The sequence below is a fragment of the Somniosus microcephalus genome, chromosome 6 (genome assembly GCF_052327205.1).
Source record: "Somniosus microcephalus isolate GS21.2 chromosome 6, FLI_Smic_1.0, whole genome shotgun sequence".
NCBI classification, from domain to species: Eukaryota; Metazoa; Chordata; class Chondrichthyes; order Squaliformes; family Somniosidae; genus Somniosus; species Somniosus microcephalus.
The window spans coordinates 36,663,472-36,677,129 of NC_140992.1; the positions used below are offsets into that span (position 1 = coordinate 36,663,472).

General features: G+C 44.4%; 1 protein-coding gene across 1 annotated transcript in view; it reads right to left on the bottom strand.

Annotated features, from left to right (window-relative positions):
* The window catches only part of anos1b (anosmin 1b), a 215,907-nt gene that overhangs the window by 156,946 nt on the left and 45,303 nt on the right, over positions 1 to 13,658 (bottom strand). The window contains exon 2 of the mRNA XM_085990034.1: positions 611 to 658. Within this exon, the coding sequence (XP_085846160.1) occupies positions 611 to 658 (48 nt within the window). The remainder of the gene's footprint in view (positions 1 to 610; positions 659 to 13,658) is intronic.

Genomic DNA, 13,658 nt, shown 5'->3' on the forward strand with positions numbered 1-13,658 from the left:
ATGAATAATATTCAATGCATGAGAAATTTTAACCATTACTGAAAGCTTGTAGTAATGCAAAAAAGTTTTGAAAATCTCCTGCAAGCAGAGGCAGTACATACTGATAAGAGGGCATAATTTTCAAGGCTGTATTCTTAACGCAAGAGATTGGAAGACAATTATGAGCCCGCTAGCTTCACAGTTTAAAGAGATCATTTGAACCATTGATTAGGTCACTGCTACAAATCACTTCCAGGTGTGTGCAGATCATGCAGGTTTTTTGGGAGCAAGTTGCAGGCTGTAATATGAAGCAAATGATTCAGTTGCTTAAATATAAACCATCTAAAGTCTGCCCTTTTGACTACATTCTTTGTGACTCACTATGACTTATTCATCAATATTCTTCATGTAATCCATCTGAATCCCATGTTAGATCTCAGTCAAAGCCAATAAAACTTTCTGTTATTCTGTATACAAACAAAACATCTAACTATGCAGACACTGTGTTAGGAGGAAATACAAGATCTAACATTTCCACAAGCCCATATTAAATAAATACATTTATATTGCAAAGTTGTAAAAAATGGGATGGGGTGTATTTGGATTACACTATAGACAAAGGAAGTCTCACCTGAGCACACCTCCTGTGGCCTTTGCACCAAGTTAGAATCTCATCATTCTGCAAAACAAAATTAATTTATTAATTTGCTAATAATCTCCTCCTGTATAATAAATAATGCATTCATACCAATTGAGTAGCAAACATTTAAAAACATGCAGAGATTTTATTTGGTTGTGCTTAGTATGTTCCCTACTTAGTCTTTCTAATTGATTGCTATTACTGGCAGGACTGTTGTAATTAAAGGCCAAAAATGACACAGTTGCTTGCGAAGGGCCATTTCAAAGATGATCAAAATTACCTCATCGACTGAACCAGCGCAGCCAGTGGGGAATTTTAAACGCAAGTGAGTTACGCCGAAAGTCATTCACGCTCGAGTTTCCAACGGTATTTTACGCTCGTTCAAAATCAGTTCAGCCAACTCAGGCCCCACCTACAAAACTGGCCACACCCCCAGGATGACATGGCGAGATTCCTGCGATTGCACTGGTTTGGGACAGCTTTTCAAATTGCACTCAGTTTCTTAAGTGCACAGGCACTCGTGGGCACGTTTTTTAAATATCAAAAAATATTTAATTTACGAAGAAACTGACTAATGTACACCAATGAAACTATTCAATGGTTTACTATAGTTTTGTCCAAGTCATTTTTAGTGATTTGAAATCAGGTTACTCACAGGTGGAGGACTGGACACTTATTTTTTGTGATAAACCCATTTTCAGCTGTATTAATAAAAGTGGACCAGGTTACCACTGTTAAATAGGTTAAGGAATACTTTTTAATGGAAAGAAAAAAAACCTATTACGTTCTAATTGCGCTGGTTCATGAAGATTTTAAGTTTGTGATTATGCAAATGATTTATTAATCAAAAACTTGAACTGTAACCTAACCAGCACAATGTCGAGCGCAGTTTGGCCGCAATTTCCTGATTGCGCCCAAAGTGGAAACTCTACCTCTATACATTTAGAAGAACAGAGAAAAAATTGCTTGCCAAGGTGAGAACCCTGCATGTGCACAATAAACCTGTCCAGACCTCTGTGACTTTCATTAAAAATTGGTTTAACATCTACAGATCACCACATGCAGAATCAATTTCACTTTACAAAAGCAGATGAATCTAATAATGAGATCACCACATTCACAGCTGGCTGTTTATGTTGCTTCACAGAGGGAGTTTAAAAACCTGTAATCCCTTTGGTAACTTGAGATTCAAAGTATGATGACATCACAAATGAAAACACAGTATATGCAGCAATACCTTAGGAAGTAGTGTTTGAAAAATGTCAATCTGCATCTATCGCCCAGATTGTTTTCCAACTACATAGTCACCTTCAACTAATACTATAAATTTTTGTAATCCAGTAACAAAATTTGGTTGCAATTCACTGGTAAATTAACTTACGTATTATATTTCAATATAATTAACAGGAACAGAATGCAAAGTCTTAAAACAACACAACTGCAATGACTACCACATCATCGGCTGAAGAGCTGGGGTTTAAAAAGAGGCTATTACCAGTAGAAGATTCCAGATCAGAGCATTAAAAAAAGACATGCATTTATATAGCACCTTTCACGACCACCAGATGTCTCAAAGCACTTTACAGCCAATTATGTATTTTTGAAGAGGAGTCACTGTTGTAGTGTGGGAAACACGGCAGCCAATTTGCCCACAGCAAGCTCCCACAAATAGCAATGCGATAATGACTAGATAATGTGTTTTTGTTATGTTGGTTGAGGGATAAATATTGGCCAGGACACCGGGGATAGCTTCCCTGCTCTTCTTCGAACTAGAGAGAGAGCAGACAGGGCGTCGGTTTAACATCTCGTCTGAAACTTGAGACTCAACAGTGCAGCACTAGCTATATGTGCTCAAGTCCCTGGAGTGGGACTTGAACACAACCTTCTGGCTCAGACAAAAGTCCACAGCAGCAGTTAGGGGGGAATTTATTTGATTCTCAAAAGATGGATAGTGATTGTGGAAGGGGGTCCTGAGTCAGGGCACAGACAACAATTTCTTTCGCCACAAATTCTTTGGATCGGAGAATTATGGCTAACCCACTAATGAATTGCTTATATTGCAGGTTTAAATTTTGATTGCTCTAAGTATTGGTACCATTTGGTAATTTAGTATGTTTCACATATGAAGTTGCTTGAAAACTAAATGGACTATCATTCTAACTTAAAAAATTCAATGTTTCAGTTATAATGAGCTGGTATTAGAGGCATTGGCCCCATGTAACATTACATTGACGTAGTGGAGATAATGGGGCCAATTGTCCACAACAACAATCTGGCAGTAGCAGAGGTGGCCAAGTGTGGGAGATGGGCTGGAAAGCTGTTCCACTGCCTCTTCAGCATCTGGCATCACCTTCAGCCAACTAACATATTTCCAGCATTTTCTGTTTTTATTTCAGATTCCAGCATCTGCAGTATTTTGCTATTGTTTAACATATCTTTAATTAGTATAATTTTTGAAGTTTGGTGAGTTTTACCTTATGAAAATGGCAATGAACAACTGGGTGTGTAATACAGGTAGACTATCCTTTATCCGAAAACCTCGGGACCAGCCGTGTTTCGGTTTTCGGAAAATTATGGATTTCAGAAGGTATTTTATAAGACTGGGAAATTTGTCGGGGGTGGGGGTCGGCGGGGAGGGGTCGGTGGCGGGGGTCGGGGTCATGCGCACGACTTACGCTGAACGAAACCGTTCGGTTTTCAGAGGATTTCGGTTTTCGGAAGTGCGGATAAAGGATACACTATCCATTATCCGAAAGGGTGGGGGGTCAGCGGTGGGGGTCGGGCGCACGACTTACGCTGAACGAAAAAACCTTCGGTTTTTAGAGGGTTTCGGTTTTCGGAAGTTCGGATAAAGGGTAGTCTACCTGTACATGGTGGCAGCAAGTTAAACTTCAGTAGGTTCTTCACTAAAACTGAATTAGGTGCGGTAAATTGCTATGGTATGCTTGGAAACATTTAAGAATGTGGTGAGAAAATATAAAAAGTAAGCAAACAACACACATTGGTGTCAGGCCATCCTACTGGAGCATCCATTGTTCCCCTGATGTTTGCCCTGGTTTAAAGGGATACATAAATATTTATTTAAATAAGAATTTTGTTATCCAACCATTTAAATGCCCTAAACAAGATAGCAAGAAGCTTTCATCTTGAGAGAGAACATTAAAGTGCTAAAAATAGGAACAAAATAAAGAGGAGCCCAGAGGGAGTGAGAGAGGGGAAGGGGAGAGTTAGCTTCTTGGTGACAATGGGATAACAAGGAGGAGATGTTGACACACTCTTTAAATCCAATAAACCTACACCCAGTAGCCTTATTCAAATGATTTAAAATGTTGGATTGTATAATGAAATGCCACGTATTTAGGGGTTTCTGTGGTCGCGACCGAGACTCCAGGATGGTATGTTGCCTCCCTGGTGCAAGGGTCAAGGATGTCTCGGCGCGGGTGCAGAACATTCTGGAGGGGGAGGGGGAACAGCCAGTTGTCGTGATACATGTTGGTACCAACGACGTAGCTAAAAAAAGGGAAGAGGTCCTACAAGTAGAATTTAGGGAGTTAGGAGCCAAGCTAAAAAGTAGGACCTCGAAGGTAGTAATCTCTGGATTACTACCAGTGCCACGTGCTAGTAAGAGTACAGAGAACAGGATAGTTAGGCTAAATACGTGGCTTGAGCAGTGGTGTAAGAGGGAGGGTTTTAAATTTTTGAGGCATTGGAACCAGTTTTGTGGTAGGTGTGACCTATACAAAAGGGACGGTCTACACCTGTGCAGAGATGGAACTGATGTTCTCGGGGTAATTTTTGATAAAGCAGTTCGGGAGCATTTAAACTAGTATGGCAGGGGGCTAGAAACCTATGTAGTGAAATAGAGGAAAGTGAAAGGCAGACAGAAATAAATGGTAAAAGGGTGAGGAACAAAAAACAAAGGGCCAAACTAATTCATAAAAAATGTGAGCATAAAAAAAGCCTGAGGGTTTTATACCTTAATGCGAGAAGCATCAGGAACAAGGTAGATGAATTAGCTGTGGAAATAGAGGTTAATAATTATGATCTAATTGGGATTACGGAAACATGGTTGCAGGGTGAGCAGGGCTGGGAGCTTAACATACAGGGGTATTCAGTATTTAGGAAGGATCGACAAAAAAGAAAGGGAGGAGGGGTAGCATTGCTAGTAAAAGAGGGGATAAATGCAATTGAAAAGAAGGATATTAACTCAGTTAATACAGAATCTATATGGGTGGAGCTAAGAAATAGCGAGGGGCGAAAAACATTAATAGGAGTGGTATATAGGCCTCCAAATAGTAAAATAGAGGGTAGGGAGGGCATCACGAGGGAAATTAGAGAAGCGTGCAATAAGAGCACAGCTGTCATCATAGGTGACTTTAACTTACATATAGATTGGACTAGCCTAATCAGTAAAAATAATGAGGAGGAGGAATTCCTTGAGTGTTTAAGGGATGGTTATCTGGATCAATATGTCGAGGAACCAACTCGGGAACAGGCTATATTGGACTGGGTACTGTGCAATGAGAAGGGACTAATCAGTAATCTTGTTGTACGGGGACCCTTGGGTCAGAGCGATCATAACATGATCGATTTCTCACTCGAAATGGAGAGCGAAGAAATTGACTCAGAGACTAAGGTCCTGAATTTAAACAAGGGGAATTATGATGCCATGAGACGGGAACTGAGTAGGTCTGATTGGACAACGTTCCTGGGAGGACTGGAGGTAGATAAACAATGGCAAACATTTAAAGATAGAATGACAAAATTGCAAAAATTGTTTATACCAATCTGGCATAAAAGGAAATCTAAAAAGGTGACTCAACCGTGGATAACAGGGGAAATTAGAGACAGCATAAAATCCAAAGATAGGGCGTATAAAATAGCCAAAAAAAGCGCCAGAGCGGAAGATTGGGAACAGTTTAAGATAGAGCAAAGGAGGGCAAAGGGCATGATCAAGAGGGGCAAAATAGCTTACGAAAACAAGCTGGCGGAAAATATAAAAACTAACTCCAAAAGCTTTTATAAATATATCAAAAGGAAAAGACTGGTGAAAACCAAAGTTGGTCCATTGCAGTCAGATACGGGGGAATATATAATGGGAAATAAGGAAATGGCAGATCAACTAAATGCATACTTTGGGTCAGTCTTTACGAAGGAAGACACAAAAAACCTCCCTGGGATATCGGGAAAAATAGGGACATTGGCAAAGGAGGAACTGACGCAAATCAATATCTCTAAGGATATGGTGTTAAGGAAGCTAAAGGGATTGAAGGTGGACAAATCCCCAGGGCCTGATAACATGCATCCTAGGGTACTGAAGGAGGTGGCCCTAGAGATAGCGGATGCACTAAGGATGATTTTTCAGAATTCATTAGACTCGGGAACAGTGCCGATGGATTGGAGGGTAGCTAACGTTACCCCACTATTCAAAAAGGGGGGTAGGGAAAAAGCAGGTAATTACAGACCTGTAAGCCTTACATCAGTTGTGGGCAAAATGCTGGAGTCCATCATTAAGGATGAAATAGCGGAGCACTTAGCAAATGGGGACAGGATAGGACAGAGTCAACATGGATTTACAAAGGGTAAATCGTGCTTGACTAATCTATTGGAATTTTTTGAGGGAGTAACTGGTAGAATAGATGGGGGAGAGCCAGTAGATGTGGTGTACCTGGACTTCCAAAAGGCCTTCGATAAGGTCCCACATAAAAGATTAGCATGGAAAATTGAGGCTCATGGGATAAAGGGAAAAGTTTTGGCGTGGATAGGGAACTGGCTGTCAGATAGAAAACAGAGAGTTGGAATAAACGGCTCATTTTCTGAATGGCAGGCAGTAACAAGTGGGGTACCACAGGGATCTGTCCTGGGCCCCCAGCTGTTCACAATTTACATTAATGACCTGGATCAGGGAGTCGGATGCAGCATTTCCAAATTTGCAGACGACACTAAACTAGGAGGGGGGGTGGGCTCAGAGGAAGAGACCAGGAAGCTCCAGAGCGATTTGGACAGACTGGGCGATTGGGCGGATAAATGGCAGATGCACTATAATGTGGACAAGTGCGAAGTTATCCACCTTGGGTGCAGGAACGGGAGGGCAAATTATTATTTAAATGGCAATAGATTGGGAGAGGGGGAAGTACAGAGAGACCTGGGTGTTCTTGTACACCAGTCACTGAAGGCGAGCATGCAGGTGCAACAGGCGGTCAAGAAGGCAAACGGTATGCTGGCCTTCATAGCAAAAGGGTTAGAATACAGGAACAGGGATACCTTGCTGCAGCTGTACAGGGCACTGGTGAGACCACACCTCGAGTACTGTGTACAGTTTTGGTCGCCTCATCTGAGGAAGGATGTTCTTGCCATGGAGGGGGTGCAGCGGCGATTCACCAGGCTGATACCAGGAATGGCGGGAATGACCTATGAGGAGAGACTATGTAGTTTAGGGATGTACACACTGGAGTTTAGAAGATTGAGAGGGGACCTCATAGAAGTGTATAAAATTCTGACAGGTCTAGACAGACTGGATGCAGAAGGAATGTTTCCCTTGGCGGGTGAGAACAGAACTAGAGGACATAATTTAAGGATAAGGGCTAAACCATTTAGGACAGAGATGAGGGGGAATTTCTTCACTCAGAGAGTGGTGAACCTGTGGAACTCATTGCCACAGAGGGCAGTGTACGCCAGCTCATTAAATATATTTAAGAGGGAATTAGATATATTTCTACGGGCAAAAGGGGTTAAGGGTTACGGAGAGAAGGCGGGGACGGGATACTGAATTAAAGGATCAGCCATGATCTCATCGAATGGCGGAGCAGGCACGAAGGGCCGAATGGCCTACTCCTGCTCCTATCTTCTATGTATCTATGTATCTATGTATTAGTAATGAACACATGATAAAGAAAGAAAAAGACTTGCATTTATATAGTGCCTTTCATGACCACCAGATGTCTCAAAGCGCTTTACAGCCAATGAAGCACTTTTTTTTTTGAAGTGTAGTCACTGTTGTAATGTGGGAAACGTGGCAGCCAATTTGCCCACAAACAGCAACGTGCTAATGACCAGATAATCTGTTTTTGTTATGCTGGTTGAGGGATAAATATTGGCCAGGACACCGGGGATAACTCCCCTGCTCTTCTATCAAAATAACACCATGGAATCTTTTACATCCACCTGAGAGAGCAGACAGGGCCTCGACTTAACATCTCATCCGACAAACAGCACCTCAGACAGTGCAGCACTCCCTCAGCACTGCACTGGAGTGTCAGCCTAACTTTATGTGCTCAAATCCCTGGAGTGGGACTTGAACCCACAACCTTCCGACTCAGAGGTGAGTGTGCTACCAACTGAGCCACAGCTGACACTTGATTTAATACTTCTCAGCTTCTACCTTACTATCACCTTTATTATCCTTTAACCTATGCCATTTTGAAGCATCCATACTCAGCACAGAAAGTATATATATATATAAATAAAAAAAGAACTGTCTGGCAGTGAGTTTTAGACTGCTATTCAGTTAAAGATGTCATCAGCACCATATAATTGGATAGCAGCAATGAGCCTTACTGCCACCTATTAACCTCACCATCATAGACTGGGACTTTAGTTTGGGCAAACTGTGCTGCAGTCAGCACAGATAACTTCACACACAAGAAAACTAATTGTGAAAGGAATAGTTGCTTTGTTTTATTACTCTGTGGCAAAGCTTGAGCTGCTCTCAGTTTACTTTTCAATACTGCAGCAGGGAGCTAAATGTCAGGCGGCAGGAGGCTGCTGCCAGAGCCCTAAAGGAACGGTCCCTGGCACCTGGGTATGTGGTTGGGAGGGGGGAGGAAAGCCTGGGGCAGGGGTGGCCTAAGGTTTCCCTGTGGGGCCCAGAGGAGTAAGCCTGCTGCTCCTGGCCCATAGGAAACTAAAAAGAAAAAATGAAATAAAAACAGAAAATGCTGGAAATACTCAGCAGGTCAGCAAGAAAAATGAAATCCTGATTACATCATTGGAGCATGATCTGCATATTAAAAGGATCTTGCTGCCTTCCGGTGGAAGTCCCTCTCGTCTACTCAGAAGGGTAGTGACGTAATAAAACTCACTACGCACTTGGTTTGAGTATAAAGCAAGGCTTTAATCAACTGGTTTCAGAGCATGGAGGTCTAGTTGTACTTCACTACTTCCTGTCTTACAAAATGTCCCTGGGCAAGCTGAGCCCACGCCAGAGTATTTATACTCCATGGACAGCACCACCAGCTGGCCGTCCAGCATTATTTCATGAGTAGTTTCTTTATGATGAGATTTATAGCAGGTAGGTTAAGGTTTCAACCCACGGGAAAGCAGCGGGATTGGAGTGGGCCAGTCCCATGGGCCATTTTAACTGCCACCACCTTGGTTTCTGCCAGGCGGGCAGGGTTAAAATCGACCCTTTTGACTCTGCAGTGTGGATTCGAAGCACACAAACGAAATAGGTCCAAAAATCTGATCCCGGCCTCTGCCGAGTTAGGTGATCTCTGCTGGGGCAGTGATGGAAGATAAACCCAGACATGCACCTGCAGTTATACAGCACATCAACACATTGAGGACATCATGAAGTCCAGTCACTTTTGTTATGTAGTCAAACACAACAACCAAATCACACTTGGCAAGAGCCCACAAACAGCAAATCAATGAACAGAAGAAATGGGAGCAGTAGGCGGCCATACGGCCCCTCGAGCCTGCTCCTCCATTCAATAAGATCATGGCTGATCTTCTACCTGACTCCACCTTCCTGCCTGATCCCCATATCCCTCGATTCCCTTAGCGTCCAAAAATTTATTGATCTCAGTTTTGAATATACTCAACGACTAAGCATCACAACCCTCTGAGTGAAGAAATTTCTTCTCATCTCAGTCCTAAATGGCCGACACTTTATTCTGAGACTATGACCCCTAGTTCTAGACTCTCCAGCCAGGGGAAACAGCTGCTCAGCATCTACCCTGTCAAGCCTGTAAGAATGTTATGTTTCAATGAGATCACCTCTTATTCTTCTAAACTCCAGAGAATATAGGCCCATTCTACTCAATCTCTCCTCATAGGGCAACCCGTTCATGCCAGAAGTCAATCTAGTGAACCTATGTTGCACCCACTCAAAGGCAAGTATATCCTTCCTTAGGTAAGGCCACCAGATAATCAGTTTTATTGGTTTTGGTTGATGGGGAAACTTTGGTCAGGACATTGAGAAAACTTCCTCCTCTTCGAGGAATGCCATGGGATTGTTTTTGCCCACCTGAGCAAGTAAATGCAACCCCGATTTAATGTACCATCCATAAGACGGCACCACTGACAATGCAGCACTGAAACATCTGCCTAGATTATCTGCTCATGTCCATCATTGGGCTTGAATGCACAACGCTCATACTCAGACAGGAGAGTTGTAACAACTGAGTCACACTGACATTTATAATTGGCCTCCGTATCCCTGGGCTAGGAAGGGAGGCAAAAAAAAATAGCCAGAGTTCCCACTCGTGATCATATTGTGACTTTTGCTAAATGATTTTTTTTTATTCATTCATGGGATGTGGGTGTCGCTGGCAAGGCCAGCATTTACTGCCCATCCCTAATTGCCCGAGAAGGTGGTGGTGAGCTGCCTTCTTGAACCACTGCAGTCTTTGTGGTGAAGGTACTCCCACAGTGCTGTTAGGGAGGGAGTTCCAGGATTTTGACCCAGCGACGATGAAGGAACAGTGATAGACTTCTAAGTCAGGATGGTGTGTAACTTGGAGGGCAACTTGCAGGTGATGTTGTTCCCATGCGCCTGCTGCCCTTCTCCTTCTAGGTTTAAGAGGTCGCGGGTTTGTGAGATGCGGCCGAAGAAGCCTTGGCGAGTTGCTGCAGTGTATCTTGTAGAGGGTACACACTGCAGCCACAGTGCGCCGGTGGTGGAGGGAGTGAATGTTTAAGGTGCCGATCATGCGGGCTGCTTTATCCTGGTAGGTGTCGAACTTCTTGGGTGTTGTTGGAGCTGCACTCATCCAGGCAAGTGGAGAGTATTCCATCACATTCCTGACTTGTGCCTTGTAAATGTTGGAAAGGCTTTGAGGAGTCTGGGGGTGAGACACTCACCACAGAATACCCAGCCTCTGACCTGCTCTTGTAGCCTCAGTATTTATGTGGCTTATCCAGTTAAGTTTCTGGTCAATGGTGACCCCCAGGATGTTGATGGAGGAGGATTCGGGGATGGTAATGCCGTTGATGAGGAAAGGTTGAGTAGGTTGGGACTCTACTCATTGGAATTCAGAAGAATGAGAGGTGATCTTATTGAAACATAAAAGATTGTGAGGGGGCTTGATCGGGTAGATGCGGGGAGGATGTTTCCACTGATGGGTGAGACTAGAACTAGGGGGCATAATCTTAGAATAAGGGGCTGCCCTTTCAAAACGGAGATGAGGAGAAACTTCTTCACTCAGAGGGTAGTAAATCTATGGAATTTGCTACCTCAGAGAGCTGTGAAAGCTGCGACATTAAATAAATTTAAAACGGAGCTAGACAGTTTCCTAGCTGATAAGGGAATTAGGGGTTACAGGGAGCGGGCAGGGAAGTGGACATGAGTCTAGGTTCGGATCAGCCATGATCCTATTGAATGGCGGAGCAGGCCCGAGGGGCCGTATGGCCTACTCCTGCTTCTTATGTTCTTATGAATGTCAAGGGGTGGTGGTTAGACTCTCTCTTGTTAGAGATAGTCATTACCTAGCACTTGCGTAGAGCGAATGTTACTTGCCACTTATCAGCCCAAGCCTGAATGTTGTCCAGGTCTTGCTGCATGCAGGCATGGACTGCTTTATTATCTGGGGAGTTGCAAATGGAACTGAATACTGCAATCATCAGTGAACATCCCCACTTCTGACCTTGTGATGGAGGGAAAGTCATTGATGAAGCAGCTGAAGATGGTTGGGTCTAGGACACTGCACTGAGGAACTCCTGCAGCGATGTCCTGGGGCTGAGATGATTGACCTCCAACAACCACAACTAATCTTCCTTTGTGCTAGGTATGACTCCAACCAGTAGGATGTTTTCCCCGATTCCCATTGACTTCAATTTTACTCAGGCTCCTTGATGCCACGCTCGGTCAAATGCTGCCTTGATGTCAAGGGCAGTCATTCTCACCTCACCTCTGGAATTCAGCTCTTTGGCCATGTTTGGACCAAGGCTGTAATGAGGTCAGGAGCTGAATGATCCTGGCAGAACCCAAACTGAGCATCGGTGAGCAGGTTATTGGTGAGTAAGTGCCACTTGATCTTGATAACACTGTCAACGACACCTTCCATCACTTTACTGATGATTGAGTGTAGACTGATGGGGCTGTAATTGGCCGGATTGGATTTGTCCTGCTTTTTGTGGACAGGACATACCTGGGCAGTTTTCCACATTGTCGGATAGATGCCAGTGTTGTAGCTGTACTGGAACAGCTTGGCTAGAGGCGCGGCTAGTTCTGGAGCACAAAAGCCGGGATGTTATCAGGGCCCATAGCCTTTGCTGTATGCAGTGCGCTCAACCGTTTTTTGATATCATGTGGAGTGAATTGAATTGGCTGAAGACTGGCTTCTGCGATGGTGGGGACGTCAGGAGGAGGCCGATATGGATCATCCACTCTGCACTTCTGGCTGAAGATGGTTGCAAACGCTTCAGCCTCGTCTTTTGCATTCGCGTGTTCGGCTCCACCATCATTGAGGATGGGGATATTCATGGAGCCTCCTCCTCCTGTTAGTTGCTTAATGGTCCACCACCATTCACGACTGGATGTGGCAGGACTGCAGAGCTTTGATCTGTTCGGTTGGTTGTGGGATCGCTTAGCCCTGTCTATAGCATGCTGCTTCTGCTGTTTAGCATGCATGTAGTGCTGCGTTGCAGCTTCCCCAGCCTGGTGCTGCTCCTGGCATGCTCTTCTCCTCTCCTCATTGAACTAGGGTTGGTCCCCTGGCTTGATGGTAATGGTAGAGTGAGGGATATGCCGGGCCATGAGGTTACAGATTGCGGTGGAATACAATTCTGCTGCTGCTGATGGCCCACAGTGCCTCATGGATGCCTAGTTTTGAGCTGCTAGATCTGTTCTGAATCTATCCCACTTAGTACGGTGGTAGTGCCACACAACATGATGGAGGGTGTCCTCAGTATGAAGACAGGCCTTTGACTCCACAAGGACTGTGCAGTGGCCACTGCTACCAATACTGTCATGGGCAGATGCATCTGTGACAGGTAGATTGGGGAGGACGAGGTCAAGTAGGTTTTTCCCTCGTGTTGGTTCACTCACCACCTGCCTCAGGCCCAGTCTGGCAGCTATGTCCTTCAGGACTTGGCCAGCTCGGTCGGTAGTGATGCTACAGAGTCTCACTTGGTGATGGACATTGAAGTCCCCCACCCAGAGTACATTCTGTGCCCTTGCTACCCTCAGCGCTTCTTCCAAGGATTCAACATGGAGGAGTACTGATTCATCAGCTGAGGGAGGGCGGTAGGTGGTAATCAGCAGGAGGTTTTCTTGCCCATGTTTGACCTGATGCCATGAGACTTCATGGGGTCCGGAGTCAATGTTGAGGACTTCCAGGGCCACTCTCTCCCAACTGTATACCACTGAACCGCCACCTTTGGTGGGTCTGTCCTACCGGTGGGACAGGACATACCCAAGGATGGTGATGGAGCAGTCTGGGACATTTGCTGAAAGATATGATTCTATGTCAGACTGTTGCTTGACTAGTCTATGTGACAGCTCTCCAAATTTTGACACAAGTTCCCAGATGTTAGTGGGAGGACTTTGCAGGGTCGACTGGGCTAGGTGAGCTGTTGTTGGGTGCGAAGTCAATGCAGAGATCGATGCCGTCTGGTTTTATTCTTATTATTGTTTTTTGTAGCAGTTAGTTACAACTGAGTGGCTTGCTAGGCCATTTCAGAGGGCAGTTAAGAGTCAACCACATTGCTGTGGGTCTGGAATCACATATAGGCCAGACCAGGTAAGGACAGCAGATTTCCTTTCCTAAGGGGCATTAGTGAAGCAGATGCGTTTTTACGACAATCTGATAGTTTCATG